Source organism: Taudactylus pleione, unplaced genomic scaffold (genome assembly GCF_031769625.1).
Source record: "Taudactylus pleione unplaced genomic scaffold, aTauple2 ptg000189l, whole genome shotgun sequence".
In the NCBI taxonomy this organism is placed as follows: Eukaryota; Metazoa; Chordata; class Amphibia; order Anura; family Myobatrachidae; genus Taudactylus; species Taudactylus pleione.
The window spans coordinates 8,387,013-8,413,464 of record NW_028284591.1 but is presented as its reverse complement, the minus strand read 5'-3'; the positions used below and the strand labels follow the sequence as shown (position 1 = coordinate 8,413,464).

The 26,452-nt window shown below is 49.0% G+C and overlaps 1 protein-coding gene across 2 annotated transcripts in view; it reads left to right on the top strand.

Moving 5' to 3' along the window:
* Positions 1 to 26,452, top strand: part of CTIF (cap binding complex dependent translation initiation factor) — a 290,112-nt gene that overhangs the window by 82,268 nt on the left and 181,392 nt on the right. For both annotated transcript variants that reach the window (XM_088476543.1, XM_088476542.1), the window contains one exon: positions 16,525 to 16,601. In XM_088476543.1, coding sequence (XP_088332669.1) covers positions 16,525 to 16,601 — 77 coding nt within the window. The remainder of the gene's footprint in view (positions 1 to 16,524; positions 16,602 to 26,452) is intronic.

The window sequence follows — 26,452 nt, the reverse complement described above, 5'->3', positions numbered from 1 at the left end:
AGGCAGTCGGTACATCAAAAGGGTCGCCTCGTCCCCTTAGTTGGTACACCAAAGTGGGCCAACTCATCTACAGCTGGTGGGAAAGCAGAAGCCGAGATGTGATCTAAACAATAACCTGGATCTGAACAGAGTGAAGTCGCAGAAAAAGCTTTAAGGGTGCATCCACCTGTGGTAAACTCTACCTTTGCCGATAAGGGTCCTAACCTACAGCACCCGACTGTAACTGATCTCCAGACCATTGTGTTTGGCAGAAAGGACCATCGCAGAACATGGCACCAATCGCGGACAGACTGGACTAGTCCTCAATCAATTAATCTTGCCACGACACAACTTTCCCCCCAAATGTTTCTAATGTTAAACATACAACTTGCCATAATTTATTTTTTTCAGATGGACTTCATGTGCCAGCAGGTCCTTGATGCCTGGGCATGCTGGTACTTGTGGTCATCCAAGTGCCTTAATGTCTTGGCAGCCTTGCTGCAACAAGTATTCCACCTGTAATAAAAAAAAATCGTATTGTTTATCCATTACCTTTGTACCCAATGCCCTGGGGGTACGGAGAAGAACTTTTTGTACCTAGCAGGTGGGCCTGAATGTTTTTTTTTTTTTTTTTTGTGTGTGCCCTACTCCCCTGGGGAAACCAGTCCTGGTGCCATCTGGCCTAAGACTTATGGAATGTTGGTGCAGGAAACCCCACTCTGTGGGTCTTGCCTTTATAGTTCGACTAGCCCCTGCTGGTCTAGCCCATGGCTGGAAATTGAAAAATGGTGGTACATACGCATTGGGGGTACAAACGCTCTTTGTACCCCCAATGCTGTTTTTGTTTCAATTATTTCCAGCAAACACATTTCAAACCAGCTGAAATAAGCACCCTATTACATTTTCCCCAAGGGGTTGTGACCGCTTAAATATTTTGCTTTAAACAAGTTAATTCAGTAGAAACATTGTTTCTGCAATTGAGAAGTTCTGCGGGCATGTGATCTTTGCCCGGTAACCCATTATCCCGGCAGTATCCCGCCTTTGCCCAGTGATCCATTATCCCAGCAGTATCCACCTTTGCCCAGTAATCCATTATCCCGTCAATATCCTGCTTTTGCCCAGTAACTCATTATCCCGGCAGTATCCCGCCTTTGCCCAGTAACCCATTATCCCGGCAGTTTCCCTGCTTTGCCCGTTATCCCGGCAGTATCCCGCCTTTGCCCAGTAACCCATTATCCCGGCAGGATCCCGCCTTTGCCCAGTAACCCATTATCCCAGCAAGATCCCGCCTTTGCCCAGTAACCCATTATCCCGGCAGGATCCCGCCTTTGCCCATTATCCCGGCAGTATCCCGCCTTTGCCCAGTAACCCATTATCCCGGCAGGATCCCGCCTTTGCCCAGTAACCCATTATCCCGGCAGTATCCCTGCTTTGCCCATTATCCCGGCAGGATCCCGCCTTTGCCCAGTAACCCATTATCCCGGCAGGATCCCGCCTTTGCCCAGTAACCCATTATCCCGGCAGGATCCCGCCTTTGCCCAGTACCCCATTATCCCGGCAGGATCCCGCCTTTGCCCATTATCCCGGCAGTATCCCGCCTTTGCCCAGTAACCCATTATCCCAGCAGGATCCCGCCTTTGCCCAGTAACCCATTATCCCGGCAGGATCCCGCCTTTGCCCAGTAACCCATTATCCCGGCAGGATCCCGCCTTTGCCCATTATCCCGGCAGTATCCCGCCTTTGCCCAGTAACCCATTATCCCGGCAGTATCCCTGCTTTGCCCGTTATCCCGGCAGGATCCCGCCTTTGCCCAGTAACCCATTATCCCGGCAGGATCCCGCCTTTGCCCAGTAACCCATTATCCCGGCAGGATCCCGCCTTTGCCCAGTAACCCATTATCCCGGCAGGATCCCGCCTTTGCCCAGTAACCCATTATCCCGGCAGGATCCCGCCTTTGCCCAGTAACCCATTATCCCGGCAGGATCCCGCCTTTGCCCAGTACCCCATTATCCTGGCAGGATCCCGCCTTTGCCCAGTAACCCATTATCCCGGCAGTATCTTGCCTTTGCCCAGTAACCCATTATCCCGGCAGTATCCCTGCTTTGCCCGTTATCCCGGCAGTATCCCGCCTTTGCCCAGTAACCCATTATCCCGGCAGGATCCCGCCTTTGCCCAGTAACCCATTATTCCGGCAGGATCCCGCCTTTGCCCAGTAACCCATTATCCCGGCAGGATCCCGCCTTTGCCCAGTAACCCATTATCCCGGCAGGATCCCGCCTTTGCCCAGTAACCCATTATCCCGGCAGGATCCCGCCTTTGCCCAGTAACCCATTATCCCGGCAGGATCCCTGCTTTGCCCGTTATCCCGGCAGGATCCCGCCTTTGCCCATTATCCCGGCAGGATCCCGCCTTTGCCCAGTAACCCATTATCCCGGCAGGATCCCGCCTTTGCCCAGTAACCCATTATCCCGGCAGGATCCCGCCTTTGCCCAGTAACCCATTATCCCGGCAGGATCCCGCCTTTGCCCAGTAACCCATTATCCCGGCAGGATCCCGCCTTTGCCCGTTATCCCGGCAGTATCCCGCCTTTGCCCAGTAACCCATTATCCCGGCAGGATCCCGCCTTTGCCCATTATCCCGGCAGTATCCCGCCTTTGCCCAGTAACCCATTATCCCGGCAGGATCCCGCCTTTGCCCAGTACCCCATTATCCCGGCAGGATCCCGCCTTTGCCCAGTACCCCATTATCCCGGCAGGATCCCGCCTTTGCCCAGTAACCCATTATCCCGGCAGGATCCCGCCTTTGCCCAGTAACCCATTATCCCGGCAGTATCCCTGCTTTGCCCATTATCCCGGCAGTATCCCGCCTTTGCCCAGTAACCCATTATCCTGGCAGTATCCCTGCTTTGCCCGTTATCCCGGCAGTATCCCGCCTTTGCCCAGTAACCCATTATCCCGGCAGGATCCCGTCTTTGCCCAGTAACCCATTATCCCGGCAGGATCCCGCCTTTGCCCAGTAACCCATTATCCCGGCAGGATCCCGCCTTTGCCCAGTAACCCATTATCCCGGCAGGATCCCGCCTTTGCCCATTATCCCGGCAGTATCCCGCCTTTGCCCAGTAACCCATTATCCCGGCAGTATCCCTGCTTTGCCCGTTATCCCGGCAGTATCCCGCCTTTGCCCAGTAACCCATTATCCCGGCAGGATCCCGCCTTTGCCCAGTAACCCATTATCCCGGCAGGATCCCGCCTTTGCCCAGTAACCCATTATCCCGGCAGGATCCCGCCTTTGCCCAGTACCCCATTATCCTGGCAGGATCCCGCCTTTGCCCAGTAACCCATTATCCCGGCAGTATCTTGCCTTTGCCCAGTAACCCATTATCCCGGCAGTATCCCTGCTTTGCCCGTTATCCCGGCAGTATCCCGCCTTTGCCCAGTAACCCATTATCCCGGCAGGATCCCGCCTTTGCCCAGTAACCCATTATCCCGGCAGGATCCCGCCTTTGCCCAGTAACCCATTATCCCGGCAGGATCCCGCCTTTGCCCAGTAACCCATTATCCCGGCAGTATCCCGCCCTTGCCCAGTAACCCATTATCCCGGCAGTTCCGAGAACCAGAATGAACAAGTTGGATGTATGAATTTTGTCTCCAGCATTTTCCGCCATGTCCCCGAAGCCTCGCATTACAACTTAGCGCTACCAGAGGTTCTTGTGGCATCTTCCTGTGGCTTTTGCTTGCCGCCTTTTCCCCTCCTTACCGGCCGACGCTGTCCTTCCTCAAATGTACATTTAAAAAGTGAAAAATAATTGACTTACGCTGTAGTAAAATGCCATACCTGCTGAGCTGATTAGCAAGGTCCTTTTCCGCCAGTCACTACGAGGAGCGCTGCTAAACCATTTAATAAGCTGTGAAATCCCAGGGGGAAGCTTCTGACGTTTCCCTGTCGGTGCTCTAAAATACAAATATCTATCCTTATATCCCCTCGTCTTATCTTATTTTGATAAGTCCAGAATCTTTGATAATTTGCCAATTTTTAGAACAATAATTCCGACAAATAAAAGTCCAGTTTGTTTTCATTTCCTCACAAGCTGCTGCTGCAGAGCGCTCCGCATACGTGATTGTCCGCAGGGACGCTAGAGTGGCTCGCTGTCCCTCTACTCTGTGTCCGAAAACAACGTGACGCGTTTTGACTCCTAGCTGGGAAAAAAACCGGCGTGTGGTCATTGCTAGTCTGGAGGAAGCTTCTTCCACGATTTGGAACAATACTGGGGTCAGCCATATGAAATTCCCTTTTACACCCTCTTCCTTCCATTGTCAGGGGGATGTGTGGGGTCCCTGGTGTGGGCTGCATGTGACTGCTGGAGAGAGTGTACAAAGTGCAAAATCAATTTAATTGTGACAGGTCCTAGAAGTCTTGGAGTTTGCAACCTACCCTGTGCCACCCGCTTAATGTACACCTGCTATACATATTATAGGCAGCCATTTTGTTTGCATGTCTATGTACACCTGCTATACATATTATAGGCAGCCATTTTGTTTGCATGTCTATGTACACCTGCTATACATATTATAGGCAGCCATTTTGTTTACATGTCTATGTACACCTGCTATACATATTATAGGCAGCCATTTTGTTTACATGTCTATGTACACCTGCTATACATATTATAGGCAGCCATTTTGTTTGCATGTCTATGACACCTGCTATACATATCATAGGCAGCCATTTTGTTTGCATGTCTATGTACACCTGCTATACATATTATAGGCAGCCATTTTGTTTGAATGTGTATGGGGGTCTCCTATAGCTGGTAACCTTAACAGTTCAGTGCTCCAGTGGGAATAAAGCTTGAGCTCTGTGGATGGCATGTGGGAAATTTGAGGGGAAAGAAAGTGTGTGGGGTGGGGGGGAGAGTTGATCTTCGCTTGCACCTCTATAGGCTGCGAGCAGAAATTAGCCTCAGACACACACATCAGGGTAACCTCCTCTCGTTTAGTAAATAACATTACGCAAAAAACTTTGGACCTGATCCAGACCTGCTCGCTAGCAAGCGATCGCTCATTGCTGGCGATGTTTGCTAATGTGCGCATGCGTATACTTCGTAGTGCACGTGCCCAAACTAGTACGAGCGAACGGGATCGCTCGCTCGCTCGCTCTGCAAAGACAGCCCAGTGGAATGAGTGACAGGAGAGACCGTTTGTGGGTGGTAACAGGGGCAGAGCAGTATTAATGGGGGAGTGGAGTTGCGGACGCAGGCGTGCCTGAGCATCTTGACGCCATTTCAGTGGCGTGCATTATTAACTGGCAGCGTCGTAGTACACGTCACCTGGTTGAATTATACACTAAAGTGCTCGTAGTGCTTGCGGTAGGCACAGTCTACCGCAAGCGCTGCGGTCAGTTCCGATGGACCCCGATGTACCAATGGTTGCATACACTTCCTGATGATGATGTGCGCAAGTGGGCGACTAAAGACAGGCTGGTGGGCGTCTGTAAAAACAAAGTGATCGCACGCCAAGACATAGTGGGCATGCTTAGGCCTTGCCGTGCAATCGCCTGCTTCGACGTCACTTAGGTGAATTTGCATACGCTGGGAGCGAGCGGCCGCATCTAGCGAGCGGGTCTGAATCAGGCCCTTTGTGCAATACTGTATTAAAATTACATCAAAGACTCCAGAGAAAAAAAAACAGAATCCATGAAACAAAGAGATGAATATACCCCCAACGTCTCCCGGGGTTCTAGGTTAATGTTAGTGATACGTCACAGTTATAGTGAGATTGTGGTGATGGAGAAACACTGCAGCCTGACACAGCTGCTGTCCTGAGAGTTCACAGAACTATCTACACTTCCACTTCCTCAATTACACCCATCTTTCAGCTTTCGATTGCCAGGTTTCGGAAATGTGACTCACTGTATATCTCTTAATGCAATGTCTGGGCCTACGGTATATGGCATTTATAAGGTTCTCTGCGCCTGGGATTCAGACAGTTAGTTTGCTCTGAACTTTTATAGTGTTTTATTTACATTGTTCATTAGCTCTGACACTCTTTGCACACAGAGAGTGAGTGTTGTAGGGTCCTGTGCCAGTCACTTCTTATTTATGGGGATGCCTGCCTCTCGCCCGCACTGGCTGCAAACCTGGCATAACATACTGGATGAAACACTAAAATAAGGCTCATTGGCTTGTAATTTAGGTTTGGTCCCTAAGACCCTGGTCTTTTGTTTACCACCAACTAATAAACCTATCCCTATTTTATTCTGTAGTTCTATTTTATCATTTTATTTAAAAAATTAATTGAAAATGAAAGTTATTAAGAAGTATTACCATATGGATAATGCACCCATTGGGTCTCGGATATGAAGTCCTAGGCTTAGACTGGCCACACAGGTGAGCGTACAGTCATTGGCTGGCCATTCGTATATACAGCTAGGACAGGTGAGCGCACAGTCATTGGCTGACCATTAGTATATACAGCTAGGACAGGTGAGCGTACAGTCATTGGCTGGCCATTAGTATATACAGCTAGGACAGGTGAATGCACAGTCATTGACTGGCCATTAGTATACGGAGCCAGGACAGGTGAGCGCACAGTCATTGGCTGGCCATTAGTATATACAGCTAGGACAGGTGAGCGTACAGTCATTGGCTGGCCATTCGTATATACAGCTAGGACAGGTGAGCATACAGTCATTGGCTGGCCATTAGTATATGAAGCCAGGACAGGTGAGTGCACAGTCATTGGCTGGCCATTAGTATATACAGCTAGGACAGGTGAGCGTACAGTCATTGGCTGGCCATTAGTATATACAGCTAGGACAGGTGAGCGTACAGTCATTGGCTGGCCATTAGTATATACAGCTAGGACAGGTAAGCGTACAGTCATTGGCTGGCCATTAGTATATACAGCTAGGACAGGTGAGCGTACAGTCATTGGCTGGCCATTAGTATATGCAGCCAGGACAGGTGAGCGTACAGTCATTGGCTGGCCATTAGTATATACAGCTAGGACAGGTGAGTGCACAGTCATTGGCTGGCCATTAGTATATGCAGCCAGGACAGGTGAGCGTACAGTCATTGGCTGGCCATTAGTATACGGAGCCAGGACAGGTGAGCATACAGTCATTGGCTTGCCATTAGTATATGCAGCCAGGACAGGTGAGCGTACAGTCATTGGCTGGCCATTAGTATACGGAGCCAGGACAGGTGAGCGTACAGTCATTGGCTGGCCATTAGTATATGCAGCCAGGACAGGTGAGCGTACAGTCATTGGCTGGCCGTTAGTATATGCAGCCAGGACAGGTGAGCGTACAGTCATTGGCTGGCCATTAGTATACGGAGCCAGGACAGGTGAGCGTACAGTCATTGGCTGGCCATTAGTATACGGAGCCAGGACAGGTGAGCATACAGTCATTGGCTTGCCATTAGTATATGCAGCCAGGACAGGTGAGCGTACAGTCATTGGCTGGCCATTAGTATACGGAGCCAGGACAGGTGAGCGTACAGTCATTGGCTGGCCATTAGTATATGCAGCCAGGACAGGTGAGCGTACAGTCATTGGCTGGCCGTTAGTATATACAGCTAGGACAGGTGAGCGTACAGTCATTGGCTGGCCATTAGTATATACAGCTAGGACAGGTGAGCGTACAGTCATTGGCTGGCCATTAGTATATACAGCTAGGACAGGTGAGCGTACAGTCATTGGCTGGCCATTAGTATATACAGCTAGGACAGGTAAGCGTACAGTCATTGGCTGGCCATTAGTATATACAGCTAGGACAGGTGAGCGTACAGTCATTGCCTGGCCATTAGTATATGCAGCCAGGACAGGTGAGCGTACAGTCATTGGCTGGCCATTAGTATATACAGCTAGGACAGGTGAGTGCACAGTCATTGGCTGGCCATTAGTATATGCAGCCAGGACAGGTGAGCGTACAGTCATTGGCTGGCCATTAGTATACGGAGCCAGGACAGGTGAGCATACAGTCATTGGCTTGCCATTAGTATATGCAGCCAGGACAGGTGAGCGTACAGTCATTGGCTGGCCATTAGTATACGGAGCCAGGACAGGTGAGCGTACAGTCATTGGCTGGCCATTAGTATATGCAGCCAGGACAGGTGAGCGTACAGTCATTGGCTGGCCGTTAGTATATGCAGCCAGGACAGGTGAGCGTACAGTCATTGGCTGGCCATTAGTATACGGAGCCAGGACAGGTGAGCGTACAGTCATTGGCTGGCCATTAGTATATGCAGCCAGGACAGGTGAGTGTACAGTCATTGGCTGGCCATTAGTATACGGAGCCAGGACAGGTGAGTGTACAGTCATTGGCTGGCCATTAGTATACGGAGCCAGGACAGGTGAGCGTACAGTCATTGGCTGGCCATTAGTATATGCAGCCAGGACAGGTGAGCGTACAGTCATTGGCTGGCCATTAGTATATGCAGCCAGGACAGGTGAGCGTACAGTCATTGGCTGGCCATTAGTATACGGAGCCAGGACAGGTGAGCGTACAGTCATTGGCTGGCCATTAGTATACGGAGCCAGGACAGGTGAGCGTACAGTCATTGGCTGGCCGTTAGTATATGCAGCCAGGACAGGTGAGCATACAGTCATTGGCTGGCCGTTAGTATAAGCAGCCAGGACAGGTGAGCGTACAGTCATTGGCTGGCCATTAGTATACGGAGCCAGGACAGGTGAGCATACAGTCATTGGCTGGCCATTAGTATACGGAGCCAGGACAGGTGAGCATACAGTCATTGGCTGGCCATTAGTATATGCAGCCAGGACAGGTGAGCGTACAGTCATTGGCTGGCCATTAGTATACGGAGCCAGGACAGGTAAGCGTACAGTCATTGGCTGGCCATTAGTATATGCAGCCAGGACAGGTGTGCGTACAGTCATTAGTACATGCAGCCAGGACAGGTGAGCGTACAGTCATTGGCTGGCCATTAGTATATACAGCCAGAACAAGCGAGCGTACAGTCATTGGCTGGCCATTAGTATATGCAGCCAGGACAGGTGAGTGTACAGTCATTGGCTGGCCATTAGTATATGCAGCCAGGACAGGTGAGCGCACAGTCATTGGCTGGCCATTAGTATATGCAGCCAGGATAGGTGAGTGCACAGTCATTGGCTGGCCATTAGTATACGAAGCCAGGACAGGTGAGCGTACAGTCATTGGCTGGCCATTAGTATATGCAGCCAGGACAGGTGAGTGTACAGTCATTGGCTGGCCATTAGTATATACAGCTAGGACAGGTGAGTGTACAGTCATTGGCTGGCCATTAGTATATGCAGCCAGGACATGTGAAAATTGTGAAGGCAGCAAGACGAGATGGAAAGGTGGATGTCATTCTCCGCCTAGGGACAAATGACCTGGCCAATGCTGAAATCATAGCAGTAAAAGATAAATTCAGGAAGCTAGGGGCTGCTCTAAAGCAGGTGGCACCCGCCGTAACTTTTTCAGAAGTATTGCCAGTACACAGAGGGGGAGATAGAAATCATTGCATCAGAAACTTCAATGTTTGGCTACAGAAGTGGTGTTATGAGGAGGGATTTGGATTGACAGCCCATAGCCACACCATCTGGCAAGATAGAAGCTTATACAAATATGATGGCCTGCACCCATCTTTAAAAGGAACTAGAATACTGAGTGAACAGTTTTAAAGCTTCACCAAGAACTATTTAATCTAGAAGAGGGGGGCAGTGAACCAAACAAGAAAAAAGAAATCTGCTCCCCCAATAAAGAGGTATTATTTCTGCTGGCAAATGGAACATGAAGCATATCCACAGCAACAGAAAATAATTCGGAACAAAACCAAATAAACACAGGCAGAGAGATGAACATACCTAGGAACAGGAGAAATAAGAAAACTAATAAACTATAAGAGCAATGTGTGCAAATGCTAGGAGCTTAGGAAATAAAATCCCCAAACTAATTGCAATAATGACAAGGGATGATCTGGATATTGTGGCTATTACGGAGTCATGGTGCAATGAAAATCATGACTAGGACATATACTTTATTTACCGGGATATACTTTATTTAGGAAAGAACCAAGTCTCTTTGAGTGACTATAGAAACAGGGGAGAAAGCGATTCTTTGTATTGGGGTGATCTATGGACCACCAGGTCAGGAAGAGGAACTGGACAATAGACTATTGCAGGACATCACTAAAATGGCTTTAAAAGGAGAGGTTATAATCATGGGAGATTTTAATCTACCCGATATAAACTGGGAGGTGTCTGTGACAAGTTCCACTAGAAGTAGGGACATCCTGAATTCATTGCAGGGAGCCTCCCTCCAGCAATTGGTGAGGGAGCTCACTCGGAAAGACGCAATATTAGACTTAATACTTACAAATGGAGACAGAATATCTGATGTAAAAGTGGGTGAGAACCTGGGATCCAGTGATCATCAAGCAGTATGGTTCAGAATAAAGACAGATACTGACTCAAAGGTGTTAGATTTTAGGAAGGCTGATTTTGCAGGGATGGGAAGATGTGTAAAATACCCCTTTTACACCGGAGCTAAAACCCGGGTTTTTTAAGGGTTAACCCGGGCAGCTCCCTGGTGTAAAAGGGCAGGGGGTTGGATCGCCGGGTCGAGTGACCCGGCAATCCAACCCAGGTAACTAGCAGGGTTTAACACGGGCGTAGCCTGTGAAACCTTGCTATGGAAACAGCGCACTCCGGGTCACGAAGACCTGGAGTGCGCTGCTAGCCGGCCGATTGGTCCGGCTTCAGTGGCGCTTGGAGATGACGTCATCTCCAAGCGTCCACTTTCACTCCACAAAAGCCGGGTCTATGCAGACCTGACTGCGGTGTGAGTGGCGCTGACTCTGGAATATCCCGAGTCAGCGCCGGCAAAATTCCGGGTCTGATCCGGATAGGAACTTTGTTCCAACTCCGGGTCAGACCCGGAATTTAGGTGGAAAAGGGGTATAAGTGAATCTTTGGCAGAGTGGGGGAACGTGAAAGGAGTGCAGGTGAGGTGGGAAATTGTAAAAAGTGCAATATTAAAGGCAACAGATCTTTGTATCAAAAGGGTTAGGAAAGCCACAAGGAAAAGGAAGTCAGTGTGGTTTGGGAAAGAGGTAGCAAGTATTGTGATTGCAAAAAAGATGGGAAAGCAAAACAGATGGCTTTTAGGAAATACAAGCAGACGCAAAGTAATGAAGACAAAGAGGTGTATCTTGTAAAACAGAAGGAGGCTGAGAAAGTAATCAGATGTGCAAATGCAAAAGCTGAGGCGAAAATGGCACGGTCAGTGGGTAAAGGGGGCAAAACTTTTTTTTTTAAGCATATAAGTGAAAGGAGAAAAACAAGGTGGAATAAAAAGACTAAAGACAGAAAGAGGGAAGTCTTGTTGAGGGAGACAATGTAATAGCTGATCAACTTAATAATTATTTTTGTTCAGTATTCTCTACTGAAAGAGAGGGCATGAGGCCACAGGTAAGTTGCAGGTGCAATCAGAAAAATGAGGTAGGAACAAGCACATTTACAGAGTAGAAGATCCTAACAGAACTCTCAAAACTGAAAGTGGATAAATCAATGGGGCCTGATGCGATCCATCCAAGGATACTAAAAGAGCTTAAAGGGGTGCTGGTAACACCATTAACAGAATTATTCAACCAGTCACTAGCTACTGGAGTAATTCCAGAGGACTGGAAAAGAGCAAACGTTGTCCCACTGCACAAAAGTGGAAGCAAGGAAGAGGCCAGCAACTACCGACCAGTGAGCCTTATATCAGTAGTAGGGAAATTGATGGAAACACTCTTAAAAGAAAGAGTCGTAGATTATCTCAAATCCAACAATTTGCAGGATCCCAAACAGCATGGATTTACTGGGGGAGATCATGTCAAACAAATCTTATTGACTTTTTTGACTGGGTGACTAAGGAAGTAGATAAAGGGGGGGGCCCATAGATATAGCTTATCTAGACTTTAGTAAGGCTTCTGACACTGTTCCACATCACAGACTGTTAAACTGGAAAGCATGGGATTGGATACAAAGTTAGTAGATTGGATAAGATCATGGCTGCAGGATAGGAAACAGAGTTGTAGTAAATGGAGTGCAGTCTCAAGAGGGAAATGTTACCAGTGGAGAACCTCAGGGATCTGTACTTGGACCAGTGCTTTTTAATATCTTTATTTGTGACATTGCAAATGGTATTGAAGTGAAGCTATGCCTTTTTGCAGATGACACAAAGGTATTCAACAGGGTAGACACACCAGGAGGGGTAAAACAAATGATTGATGATCTAGGTAGACTAGAGGAATGGGCAAGAACGTGGCAACTACAGTTTAATGCCAACAAATGCAAGATCATGCACTTGGGTCTCAAACATCCAAAGGCTAAATATAGTATTAATGGCATTATACTGGAAACTACTGAAGAGCAAAGGGATCTAGGAGTCACTATTTCAGGTGACCTAAAGGCAAGCAAACATTGTAACAAAGCAATGAGGAAGGCAAGTCAGATGCCTGGTACATAGGGAGAGGAATCAGTAGCAGAAAGAAAGAAGTGATAATACCACTGTATAGGTCATTGGTACGTCCTCATCTCCAATACTGTGTTCAGTTCTGTAGGCCATATCTCCAGAAGGATATTAATACATTAGAGACTGTACAAAGAAGGGCAACTAAAATGGTGCAAGGTCTACACCACAAAACGTACCAGGAAAGACTAAAAGATCTTGTACAGTTTGGAGCAGAGAAGGGAAAGGGGGACATGATAGAAACGTTCAAATATATAAAGGGTTTTAACAAGGTAAAGGAAGGAGACATTCTTCAAAGAAAGAAGTATTAGAACAAGAGGACATGTTCTGAAACTGGAGGTTGGTAGGTTCAGGGGAAATCTGAGGAAAAATTTCTTCACAGAAAGGGTAGTGGACAAGTGGAATTGCCCCCATCAGAGGTGGTAGAGGCTAAGACAGTAGAGCAATTTAAACATGCATGGGATAGACATGAGGATATCCTTCAGAAGAAGTAAGGATTGAGGTAATAATATGTTTAAAAATGGGGCAGACTAGATGGGCCAAGTGGTTCTTATCTGCCGTCAAATTCTTTGTTTCTATGTGCACAGTCATTGGCTGGCCATTAGTATATACTGCCTGGACAGGTGAGCTCGCAGTCAGTCTCTGGCCATTTGTGTATGAAGCCAACAACCGGTGAATGAATAATTCCTGGGCGTAGTTGGCCATTGACGTAAGCTCTCCATGTAGATGTGCCAATGATAAAACCGTGATGTGGTAAAGTAAACTTTTTTTTTTTTTTTTGCTGTATTACAAAGAAGAATTTTAGCGGAGTGCACCCTTCTATTTAGGATGACATTTTGTAGCCTGTATTTTTATATAATGTCCATGGCGCGCGCAGAAGCGATTGTGGTCGGTGCTGGGAAGTAAATACTTTACAAGCTTTCTCCCTGTGATTGTTTTGGCCTCCTGTAGATTTGATTCACTTCAAGGAACTGTGTATTTCATATTTCTGAGTGTCTGAGAAGCGTACAATTACTAAGCTGATCCTGGCAAATGGACATCTGCATCCCAGGCCGATCATGGACATTCAGACTAGGGACGTGCAAGCTCGGATTAGTTCGGATTTTCCTTGCAAGTTCTGATTTTTCCCGCCAAAAATCGGGTCTCAGAAAGAAGCAAAACGTCATCTTTCATGGATAAACATCTTTCACGGACTTTTGTCCAGGAATGGTGTCCATAAAAGATGACGTTTTGCCTCTTTCTGAGACCAGATTTTCCCGCCAAAAAGATGTGTACCAGCCTTGGCAGGCCAGGCCCTTCACACTATAACCCACGCGGGACACCGCACCGGCCTAGTCAGCGCAGGACTGGAGTTCCTATGGAGATGTGAGGGTAAAATCCTACAGAGTGCAAATTTAACATAAATAAATACACACATATAGATTTGCAAAAATATATTTTAATTATCACTAACTTATACCTTTTATTCTCCACTGTTTTTTATCCTTGTTCTGTCCTAATCATTTACCCAATGGTAAGTGCGGATGAGATGAAAGAAATGACTTGTTACCTAAAGAGAAAACGCTCTACCTGGACAGTGCGAGCACATTTTCCACCATTCTGGTGTCAAGGTCCCTGCTCTTGCGCATAAGTAGACGCGTGACATCGCTAAATAGCAATTCTCACTGCGTTTTCACTCTCTTGCGGTTTGTAAATTAGTTTAAAGATCTGTAACTTGGCTGAATCCAAGTTCTTCTTAGCTGTGCGTAAACAGACGTTTATTGTTAATACTTTTCTTTAGTTGACGGCTTTTTTTTAATGTTTTTTATCCCTGGATGATCCTAGTACTGTGGCTTTGGAAGAAAAAGTCTGTACATGACATATAACATATTACTTAAGGTGCGTATTCACTAGACGAGAGTGGAACGACTGTACGATTACAACATTGTAATCGTGCAATCGTTCTTCATCCTGTGTAGGGGATAATGTGCCCACACTGATCGATATGTCGTTCAGTGCAGGCACCCTCCCTCATCCCCCTGGACATGCACGTCCTGTCGTTATCGGCAGATTGACCGGCATGTTCAGGCGGTGATAGATGTTGAGAACGACCAGCGGGAGCGCGCATCGCTGATCGTTTCCGACATTTTAATGCACGATTAATGAAGGATGAATGAGCGATTTGAACGATAGCAATGTCGTAATTGTTCAATCGCTCATTTTAATCGTCTAGTGCAGGAATGGCCAACCTGTGGCTCTCCAGCTGTTGTAATACTACAAGTCCCAGCATGCACTGCTTCAGTTTTGCTATTAGGGAATGCTAAAACTGGCAAGGCATGCTGGGATGTGTAGTTTCACAACAGCTGGAGAGCCACAGGTTGGTCAGGCCTGGTCTAGTGGATACGCACCTTTTTAGAGTGAAAAGAGAAAAAACTACTTCCCAGAGACGTTCACTCCCCTAATATTAAGTATGTTCTGCTCTATTTCTTGCTTCCCCTTTTATAGTTGGTCCCGATGATAATTTAGTTTTATATCCCTACATTCTGCAGAACCATTCTACTCGCCAATTCCCCACGACAGATGGATAATCTGCCAGATAAAGAGGCTCTAAAGCCTGGAAACCCTGCAGTGATTTCCAATATTGTTGCCTTTCAATGTATTGCCTTTTGAAATTGCCTTGAAATTATTGAACGTGTTGTTTTTTTTTTTTTTCCTTTTCCTTTAACCGTCCTCTGTATTAATGGAACCTGCACCAAATTTCTGTCTTGTACGCCATCCCTGTCCGTTAGCTTTTGCTTTCCCCACCGTTTATCAGCAAAATATGAACGTAGCGCAGGAGCCGTTTCCTCGTCTTTGTGATGCCGTCTTTTATATGTTTTTATGCCCAAATCTGTACCTGGCTTAGGGCCGTACTCAATTAGGAGCGAAAAGCCGTGTTTGCCCGTTTTATGGGGAAAATTTCGCCTGAAACTTTATCTCCCCTCAAATTTTATTCCCCCAATTCATCCTGCACTTTTCGCCTGGTTCACATTCACCGGGTCCGGTTTTCGCCTGTTTGGCAATTGAATACGGAGTAAATCAGGAGCACGCACGAAAAGTTTTCGCGTCCAAAACAGGCGAAGGCGGCGAAATGTCAGGCAGGCGGAGCTTTCTCGCCGATGCAAAACTAATTGAATACGGCCCTTAATATGTTTAAGATGGGAGTCCTCAATCATTCTCCTTCTGTGCATCGCTTATTTCAAGGACAGGTTAACCTGTGGCATTCCATCTGTGATGTGTGCTACTACACATCCCAGCATGCCCTGCCACAGTTTGCTGTTAGATCCTGTTAAAACTGCAGCAAGACATGCTGGGATGTGTAGCTCCACAGCAGGTGGAGTCTCACAGGTTGCCTGGCCATGACTTTATCTGGAATGTAGTTCCCATCTCAGCGGTCGGGATGCCCACGCTCAGATGTGACAGGCTGTCAGGATGCCACCGTTGGTATTCGGACTGCTGACATTCCGACCGCCAGAATCACGTACCCAACCCCTGATTCTACATATACCGACCACCGTCTTGATAGCCGGTGTCAACGAGGCATGAGGCTTGTAAAAGTTAGTGTTTAAGCTTTGAAGTGACTGCCAGCATGTAACAAGGTTATTTAACTGTATATTGTGGTCCTCGATGGCTTTCAGTCCAGGGACCTTGAGGTAGATGGAATAATGCATTGGGCTGTTGTCTGAAAACTAATCAGCTGATGTATTCTATGCGTACCAGAGCTTGAGAGGAGGTCTGTAAATCCACACAAGGACGTATCTATACAGTAGCGATAAGAGACGGGTGGCTTCATTTCATGTGTTGTGCAGATGTTCTCGGAGGTGACCGAACTCTGCGCCTGGCTAACGTTTCCTTGGTAATGTGTTCTCCCGTGTCCTGAAAAGATCTCCGTCACAGGATCCGCTGATTTTCCTGTTGTATTTTTGTGTTCAGGTCCTTATATAACCTCAGATGTTGGAACTTTATAAGTCTTAGGCGCAAGTTACTTGAAGCGATGTTACACTAATGGTGAGTTCCTCTCTCTCCCCCCAGGCGTACCACCCGCTGCCCCACGAAGCAGAGATAGCACAGACCAAAAAGTTATTCAGGAGAAAAAGAAACGACCGAAGGTAAGAGTTGGAACCCGCTGTCCAATGCGAGTTCTTCTTTCTTATATTGTACGTGATACACGAACACCTGTCCTGCTCCAATGTTACAGCAGTTAAAACGCCCTGTTTGTGAGAGAAGCGGACGGCTTTGTTGGCGGCGCCTACGCATTGTAGGAGGAAACCAAAAACGCTCAGCATGAACATTTGGGCACCTACTGTATGCAGCAAACTAAGGGCCTGATTCAGAGTCGGACGCAATTAGCGCTCGCTCGTCCAGAAAATAGGGGTGGCTATTCAAATGAACCGTTCGCTCTTTGCGGTCTGTTCACGCCTCTAGGTCTGAACGAGCGAACAAAACTTGCGGTCGTTTTTTGGAAAAATAGGCCCCCTGGCCGCTCGCATCCTACGTCATGTCCGCTATTTATTAGATTAATCGAGTACATGGACCAGCGTATGAACTGCTCGCTATTCTTGTGGTTGGTTTTTGCTACCACAATTTTGCGAGCAGTTCTGGCTATAAAATAACCCAGTGACGTGGTCAGTGACGCTGCTGTATTAATTATGCACTCCCATAAAACGCCCGTTTTGACCTTTAAGCACGCCTGCGTTCGGATCTCCACTCCCCGTTTTCAAGCACCTTCCCCTGTTACCACCCACATACGCCTCATTCTGTCACTCAAAATAGCAGGCATTCGCTATTTCTACTTCAGGGTCCATAGGGTATCCACAGGATACCTTGGGGTATAGGTGTGACGTCAGTCGCAGGGCACCAAAGAGTTAAGCTTTCAGCCTCCCAGGATGCACTAGGTCCCCCTCCTATACCCCGCCCCCGAGCCAAGGCACCCCAGTTTGGTGCCCGGCCGGAGTCGGGTGCACCTGTTGGAGTGGGGGCTAGAAGAGCCCCTGAAGCTTATTCTTCATGCAGCTGTGGCTGCACAACTGGATGAACAGCATGGACAGTCAGTCCTGACGTCCATGCTGTCTTCCCTACACCCCGCCGGTACCAGAACGCCGGTACTGATCCGGGGATGCTGGTGGGCGTCTGGGGTCACAGCTAGCGGTGACCCCAGATGCTCCGGACCATGGCCGGATTCAAGGGGGACAGAGGTAAGCAGCGGGGTCCCGCGGTGGGTCCCCGCTGATCACATGGTCCTAAGTCCCCAGGCAGGGGGCTCCCTGGGGACTGGCTGCAGCGTGGAGCCAGGCGACCAACCTGCGCTTCCACTACCCCCTGGGACAGCGGACCGCAGCAGAGCGGTAGCGCTGCGGCGTCCCAGGGGTTAAATGCATGCCAGGGGAGCGCGCCTTCCCTGTCTCACAGCCGGCGCCTCCCCCGCTGCACACAGCCCTCTCTGCATGCTGCCGACTGGTCCTGTGGCAGCGCTCCTCCCCCAGGCCAGCCTCCTCTCTGCTCCTCGGCGGCCATCTTCTCCAGAACGCATGGTGAACGCTGCTGGAAGCGCTGGAAGGAAGCATCGTGGTCTGGGTCCCCCCGCATACCTCTCCTCCGCTGTGGTCAGGTCTGTGTATGCAGCGCTGTGTCCTACCAGGCCCTGTGTCTGTGTAGTTGAGTGATCAGCGCTGTTAGTGCAGGAATTGTTATTTTTCTGCATTGTATGTGACTGTGCTAGCGCTGCTGCCTGTAATCTTTTCTTCTCTAAACTGTCAGCTTTATTACTGTCCCTGTTCTTTCTGCTAAAGCCCTTGCGGTGCGGTGCTGCAGGGTGGTCTCTCGCCTATTTAATACTTAATTGGTGAGAGAGGTCACATACGTGGTGCCATCATGTCTGAAAGTGATTTTCCCCTCCGGCTACAGTGTACCACGTGCAAAGTACCGTTAGCGGAGGGGGAGGGTAGCGCGGAGGGCCTTTGCCGGCAGTGTTTGTCCATGGCGCGGCCTATTACGGTTACAGCACCGGTACAGGAGCCGCCCTGGGCTTGTTTCGCTCAGGCGTTAACAGCTTTAGTGGGCCAGTTAGCTCCGCAGCCCGCGTTTACTCCGATGGGTTTGTCCCAGCAGTCTGTGGTGTCGTCACCCATGCAGGGGTTCCCACGACAATTGGTGGTACCCCACAGTCTCCCTATTTCCCCGCTCCCGGGTTCTCAGGAGCCAGCGTGGGTTAACTCCCTGACGAGTTCTGTACAGCACTTGTCGGATGTGTTGCAAGGGGAGTCTGTGATGCGGCCTCATAAAAGGCCGGTGGCGTCTCTGTCCGCTCCTTATGAGGATGACGAAGGGACGTCTGATGATGGGGAGATTCTAGATCCTTACGATCAGGAACCTCTCCATACTAAGGACGCTGATGCTAAGTCCAAAGTATATATTCCTGGACTTATTCGTGCGGTCCGCACAGCCTTGGTGATTGAGGACGAAGTTCCCCCAGCGGCTAAATCTAAGTATGCCTTTTTCAAAGATGTGAAGGGCGATGCCACAGTCTTTCCTCTTTCGGGTCAGTTGGTGGACCATTTAGAGGAGGCGTGGAAACAACCTGGCAAAAGATACCAGCCGCAGAGACGCCTGGCGGTGGCTTATCCGTTCGCGGATAATTATTTTGCGAAGTGGGAATCCCCTCCACAGGTGGATTCTCACGTGACCCGTCTTGTCCGTAGTGCCACATTGCCGATGCCATCCATGTCCTCCCTTAAGGATGCTACGGACCGCAAGGTAGAAATCTGCCTGAAGTCCGCTTATTCCCTTGCAGGGGGGGCAGCACGGCCGGCTATGGCCATTTGCTGGGTTGCCAGAGCGATGGAGCGCTGGGCGGATTCATTAGAGGCTTCTTTTGAATCCGACTGTCCGGCCGATCAGGCGGAGTTGATTGGCAATCTCCGTGATTCGGCCACCTACATCAACGAGGCGGCTCTAGACATTAGTACTCTGGTGTCTAGAATTTCTTCAGCAGCGGTAGCTGCTCGTCGCACCTTGTGGCTGCGATCCTGGAAGGCGGACGCAGATTCCAAGAAAGGTCTGGAAGCGTTGCCGTTTACCGGAGAAGTTCTCTTCGGTCCGGATCTGGATAAGATTGTGGCCACGCTGGCGGCAGCCAAATCTGCCTGTCTCCCGTCGGCCGCTGCTCCTTCTGGTTCGGGACCATCGTCCTTTCGGTCATCTAGGGCCCAGGGCAGGCCCAAACCACAGTCGTTTCCTCGACAGGCTGGCCCTAAGAAATCGGTCAAGCCCCGGAAGCAGGCATGGAGTACCAGACGTCCGGCCCCCAAGCCAGATGACAAGCCTGCGGCCTGACGGTCCGGGCCTCCCTTTGGGGGATCCCAGGGTGGGAGGCCGCCTGCTACAGTTCGCCCAGTGTTGGTCGACCACTACGACAGACACTTGGGTTCTGGAGGTGGTTTCCCACGGATACGCCCTCTCCTTCCGGCACAGACCCCCGGCTCGCTTCTTCACCACGGGTCTCCCATCAGACCGGAACAAGGCTACGGAGCTGCGGAAGGTATTGCACACTATGCTCCAGGCTGGAGTTATAGTGGCGGTTCCATTCTCCCAGAGGGGCCAGGGTTTCTATTCAAATCTATTTTTGGTACAGAAACCCAATGGGTCATATCGTCCGATTCTCAACCTCAAAGCACTCAACAAGTCTTTGCGGGTCCCGAAGTTTCGGATGGAGACCCTACGGTCCATCATTCTGGCGCTGGAACCTGGGGACTACTTGGTGTCATTGGACATACAGGACGCTTACCTGCATGTCCCTATTCTTTGGCGCCATCAACAGTTCCTCAGGTTTGCAATCAGCAGCGACCACTTCCAGTTTCGGGCGTTACCTTTTGGCCTGGCAACAGCACCACGTGTTTTCACCAAGGTGATGGCGGTCATGGCGGCTTCTCTGCGGCTGCAGGGAGTCCGCATGTTGCCGTATTTGGACGACCTGTTATTGGTGGCAGGATCTCCAGAGCTCCTGTTACGCCACTTGGACCTGACCATTGCACTGCTGCAACGGCACGGCTGGCTAATCAACTGGCAGAAGTCCACTCTAATCCCGTCTCGGAGGATTCTGCATCTTGGAGCCTTATTGGACTCGGGACAGCAAAGGATCTTCGTGACGGAGGACAAGATCTCTGCTTTACAGTCAAGGGTGCGCAGTTGTCTGCACAGCCGCCGGGTGTCCTTACACTCGGCGATGAGGTTACTGGGCTCCATGGTGTCGGTGTTCGACATGGTGGAATACGCCCAGTTTCACTCCAGACCTCTGCAGCACCTGATCCTGTCCAAGTGGAACGGGCTGACTCAGTCTCTGAAGTCCCAGACGATTGTGCTCACCCAGGAGGTTCGCCTGTCCCTTACGTGGTGGTTACAGACGACCCACCTCAACAAGGGACGTCCGTTCTGGGTTCCAAATTGGGTCCTGTTGACAACGGACGCCAGTCTTCGGGGCTGGGGAGCAGTTTCGGGTCCACACTTGTTCCAGGGCAGGTGGACGCCGACAGAAGCGGAGCTTCCAATAAATATCTTGGAACTCCGTGCTGTCTTCAATGCTCTCCAGCAGGCACAGCGGTTTCTCCAGGGTCGCCCGGTGCAGGTCCAGTCGGACAACGCTACCACCGTGGCCTACATAAACAGGCAAGGAGGAACTCGCAGTCGGGCGGCTCTCGTAGAGGTCTCTCGGATCCTGGTTTGGGCGGAGCGCAATCTTCCGGCCATATCAGCGGTCTTCATCCCGGGAGTGCTCAATTGGGAGGCGGACTTTCTAAGTCGCCAGGACGTTCATCCGGGGGAATGGTCCCTGCACCCGGACGTTTTTCAACTACTGGTGGACAGGTGGGGTCTTCCAGAAATCGACCTCATGGCGTCCCGGCACAACAACAAGTTGCCGGTGTACGGGTCTCGCACAAGAGACGAAGGGGCGTCTCTGGTGGATGCTCTGTCCGTCCGGTGGACGTTCCGGTTCGCATACCTGTTCCCTCCGGTCTCCCTTCTTCCACGGGTAATCCGGAAATTCAAACAGGAAGGAGGGACGCTCCTGTTGATAGCTCCCGCGTGGCCCAGACGGCACTGGTTCTCAGACCTTCAGGGTCTGTCCGTGGACATTCCTCTGCGGTTGCCGCTACGACCGGACCTTCTGTCTCAGGGTCCTTGCCTTCACCCGGACCTGACTCGGCTGTCTTTGACGGCGTGGCTGTTGAGACGGCCATGCTGAGGTCCCGGGGGTTTTCCAGCTCGGTGGTGCGGACCATGTTACGAGCTCGGAAACCGTCTTCCGCGAGGATATACCATCGCGTGTGGCATACGTTCTTCCAGTGGTGTCGACCGAGAGGTTATGCACCGCGGGAGTTTCGTCTGTCTCGGATTCTCGCCTTCCTGCAAGCGGGACTAGATCATGGGCTTCGCCTTGCTTCTTTGAAGGTACAGGTTTCGGCCCTATCTGTCTGGTTTCACCGTAGGATTGCTACAATCCCGGATGTGCGCACCTTTATGCAGGGTGTTCTCCGCATTCAGCCGCCCTTTGTTCCACCTGTGGCGCCTTGGGATTTGGCTGTGGTCCTGAGGGCTCTCCAAGGACCGCCGTTTGAACCACTGGGCTCAGTGGATCTTAAATGGCTAACAGCTAAGACTGTTTTCCTTCTGGCCATTGCTTCGGCCAGACGTGTTTCTGAGTTAGGGGCTCTTTCTTGTAGACCCCCTTTCTTGGTTTTTTATGGGAACAGGGCAGTGCTCCGCACTCGGCCCGAGTTTCTTTCCAAAGTTGTTTCCCAGTTTCATATTAACGAGGAAATAGTTGTTCCGGCCTTTAACTCACCGGGTCTTTCCGTGGGTGAGGCCTCTTTGGATGTTGTGCGGGCCTTAAGGACTTATGTTGACCGCACTTCTTCGTTTAGGAAGTCGGACGCTTTGTTTGTCCTCTTTGGCTTCCGTAAAAAGGGTTGGCCTGCTTCAAAGCAAACTTTGGCAGCCTGGATCCGTATGGCTATTTCTGAAGTTTATCTTCATGAAGGCCTACCGGTCCCTCCTTCTCTGAAGGCTCATTCCACTAGGTCTGTGGGTCCTTCGTGGGCAGCTCGATGTGGTGCCTCGGCAGTTCAGATCTGCAAGGCTGCTACGTGGTCTTCTGTCCATACCTTCGTGAGGTATTACAGGTTTGACACCTTCGCCTCTCAGGATGCTTCCTTCGGGCGGCGGATTCTCCTTTCTGCACAGGAGCGTCCCCACCCTTAAAGGATACTGCTTTGGGACATCCCCAAGGTATCCTGTGGATACCCTATGGACCCTGAAGTAGAAAATATGAGATATGGTAAGAACTTACCCTTGTTATCTCTATTTCTACGAAGTCCATAGGGTTCCACAGGACTCCCGCCCTGTCGCACCTGTGCTGCAGATGGGCTTTGCTCTGGTCACCGGTTTTCCATCTCCCTCTGGTGAGAATGTGATTCTTGTATGTGTCCAGATCTTTGTTCTCTCTCTTCCTTCTCCTCCTCCGGCCTATGGCTTGGTAACTAACTGAGGTGCCTTGGCTCGGGGGCGGGGTATAGGAGGGGGACCTAGTGCATCCTGGGAGGCTGAAAGCTTAACTCTTTGGTGCCCTGCGACTGACGTCACACCTATACCCCAAGGTATAGGTCACACTGACTGGTTCGCGCATGCGTATTATAAACCATACGCAGTGCGAACATCGCTCGGAACGAGCGTACTGCCGCTTACGAGCGGCTCTGAATCAGGCCCTAAATGTTCTGCAGGCCCGGCTAATTTGCAGCTCATATATGACCTTTAATTATAATAATAATTTTACGGGACGATATTGCGATCGCGGCTCCGTAATCGCACGCAGGTCTGCTGAGAAAATGTGCTAATGATTGCTATTGCAATCCAACATAAAGACGCCCATTTACTCGCATCCGTAATACTTTGCAAATCTGCGAAACCATCGGTACCATCAAGTAATATCAGAGTCACGTGCACGATTGCACAGGGTCAGACCTTACTCAGAAATTGCTAACCTCGTCACACGCAGTGAGCGCTCAAGCCGCGTATGCCAACGTAACAGATTTCAAACGCACTGGCACGTTTGCGTTTCGCCAACCACCCCCAAACGGTCCCTTCCTGTCAATCACTCTGCGATGGGTCTACGTGGTCTCTGGAGCCTTTGCGCACGTGCACTGCGGTTCATGCGCAGTCCGTAGCAATCGGCCATCTGCGTGCGTAACCGCAATATCCATCCGGAATGAACCTGGCCCTTTGTGCAATCTGACCACGTGTGTTCCGGATAACTACAGTACTTCACATTTTCCTCTCGGACATTATAGATATGTCATACGAAATAGATTACAGTTTAGTGACTAAAGTCACCCCGTCACTATTATCTCATATTATATTTACATTAGTGTGATATGAAGCAGCCTTCTCCTGTGAGGCCCCTGGTCAGGGTCAGAAAAGGAGTTTAAATGCTTTCATGTTTCGTTGAATTGTATCGATGTAAAAGTCCAGTTGCATTAAACAGAGCATATTTATGTTGCTTTTCAGGTGATAAATGGCTCTTAAGCAGCAGTTGCATGAAATAATGAGGCTTTATTTATTTATTTTTTAAACATAAACCACTGTGGCAGGTTATAAGAAGTAGCTTTGTAATTGCCTTTCTCATTGGTTTGTACTTTAGACTGTTAGTTATGCAGATTTTCCTCCATGGTATGTGACTGCCATGGCAACCACAGTCACATGGCACATGGAGTAGCGAGCCTAGGCATTTGAACACCCTCAGTGTGTTTATCCTCCCCCCCCCCCCCACCTCTGCTATCGCATGAAATTATGAGAGTCTGCGTCTTGCAGCCAGACAATGTGTTTTGCGTTTTCTCTGTGACTTCCGTCCCCTCTGCCATCACATGGCATGCTGAAAACTTTCAAATCTGTTGTAAACCATACTTGTTTTCCCTCCAGAGAGGCATTGAAATGAGATAATGCTCTGTAGGAAGACAGCGTAGATGCATGGCGAAAAGGTGATTAACCATAAACCAAACAAATGTTTTTTGAAATTGGCGCTTTAAGTTCAAAGTGATTTATAAACCAAAAAAGACCTGACCATATAATGGGTAGAATGTGAAAAAAGGGATAACTGGCCACAAAGTATATTCCAGTGTTAGAAGGCTATAAGCAAATGTATATGTAAAGTTTTCCACACTTTAACAGGCGTAAACATGTTTTGTTTTGTTTTTAACCTTGTTTTACACATCGCTGCAAGATATTATCTCCAGATAGCGTTCGTTTCACTTAGTTATTCACCACATAAGTATGAATCACTTTATCCTGGTGAAGTGATGGATTAATAAGGCACAGAGCGGGTGATGGATACCCCTTTATCTGGCAATTTTTGCATAACACAAAACTAATTAATTTTCCTGTGTCAAATGGATTAACTTTTGTCTGAATGTTCTATTAATGAACCACAGTTCTTCGGGGATGAAAGTCCCTTAAAAAAAAAAATAAAAAAAAAAAAAATGGTAATTTGCTATCTTGTATAACTGGCACCTAGAGTGCAGCGTGCGGGCAGCGTGTTTGTGTCAGACCGTATGGCCTGAAAGGATTCGCACATGCTCTTAATTAGGTTGGTTCCGTATTCTTTCCATAAAGGGGAACTTTCTTCCTTTATATGTCCACCTTGTGCTTGTAACTCTTTATATTCCTCCTAATGATTAAAGGCCCCTTATTTAAAGCCGTTCTCAACACATGATTTGGACGGGTGCCAAAATCTTCTCAGCGGATGCGCCAGGCCGAGGCATCAGGTTTACGTGCGCGCACTGGTCGGTAATGGAAGTCAAGTGCTCACGTGTCTCTCTTTATGATACGGTTACACAGATGACCTTCGCTGTAAGCTGTTATGAATGGAAAGGGAGATTGGACAACCCTGTTCAAATTCATAAATATGTGTCCTCCTATACCTACCCTCAATACGCCATGCGGTGCAAGACGCCTGCCGAGAGTGAGCCGCCAGATCGCGGCTCGGCTTGTGCTGAGCGTCTTTTCCGCCTGAAAATGCGTCTTAAACGGATGCAACATACCACTTCAGGAGACTGCGCTGATTCATTTGATATGTGATACATGTATATTTGTGTGCGACTGAGTCTGTATACGAGGTACAACTGAACTAGGCGTGGGAATAAGCCACGGCCTCTGCATTGTGGCACTTCATATACATATTCAGACCCAGGGCCGTATTCAATTAGACGCGAAAAGCCGTTTTCCGCTGACAAGTATCCCGGGTGGCGTCATTATGCCAGGCGGAAAAGTATCTCCGTATTCAATTCCAAATACTTTACGCTTACGCGAAAATGCAATGTAATAGGCGAAAAAAATTGTGGTGAAAAAAAAAAAGGTGGTGAAAATAAGTGCAGATTTGCGGTTTTGGGATGCAAACATCGGGAAACCGCTCTGCACCCTTGGGACAGCCCCCCAAAGCATAACTAGGTAAAAAAAAATCCTAAAAAAAAATGAGCACCCCAAAAAATTACTTTGAAAAAGTGGGCATAAAAAATCAAAAATCAAAGTCGGGGTACAAACTTAAAAACCAGTGAAATAAGCTTTTGGGGGGTCTGCAAGTATGGGGGAGGAGTTTTTTTGATTGCAGGTGCTTGCTGAAGGTGCGTTTTTTAACTTCACTTCTGCGATTTTTAACCATGCTAGCACCCATTTTCGTGTACCCCAAATTTGCTGGGACTACTTATTTTCTCCCAAAAAACCTGCTAAATGCTATTCTTCAACACTTGTGCAAAGACGCTAATTAGCAGCTATTGAGAGCATTTAAGTACCCCAAATACCTTCAGCAGGGCTATTCGGGGGCAACTACATTGTTCCCCAATGTTAGTGCATCTTTTGGGGGGTGTCAGGCTGATTTCCCCAAATCTGACAGCACTTTTCGCCTGTTTGCGTTTCGCCG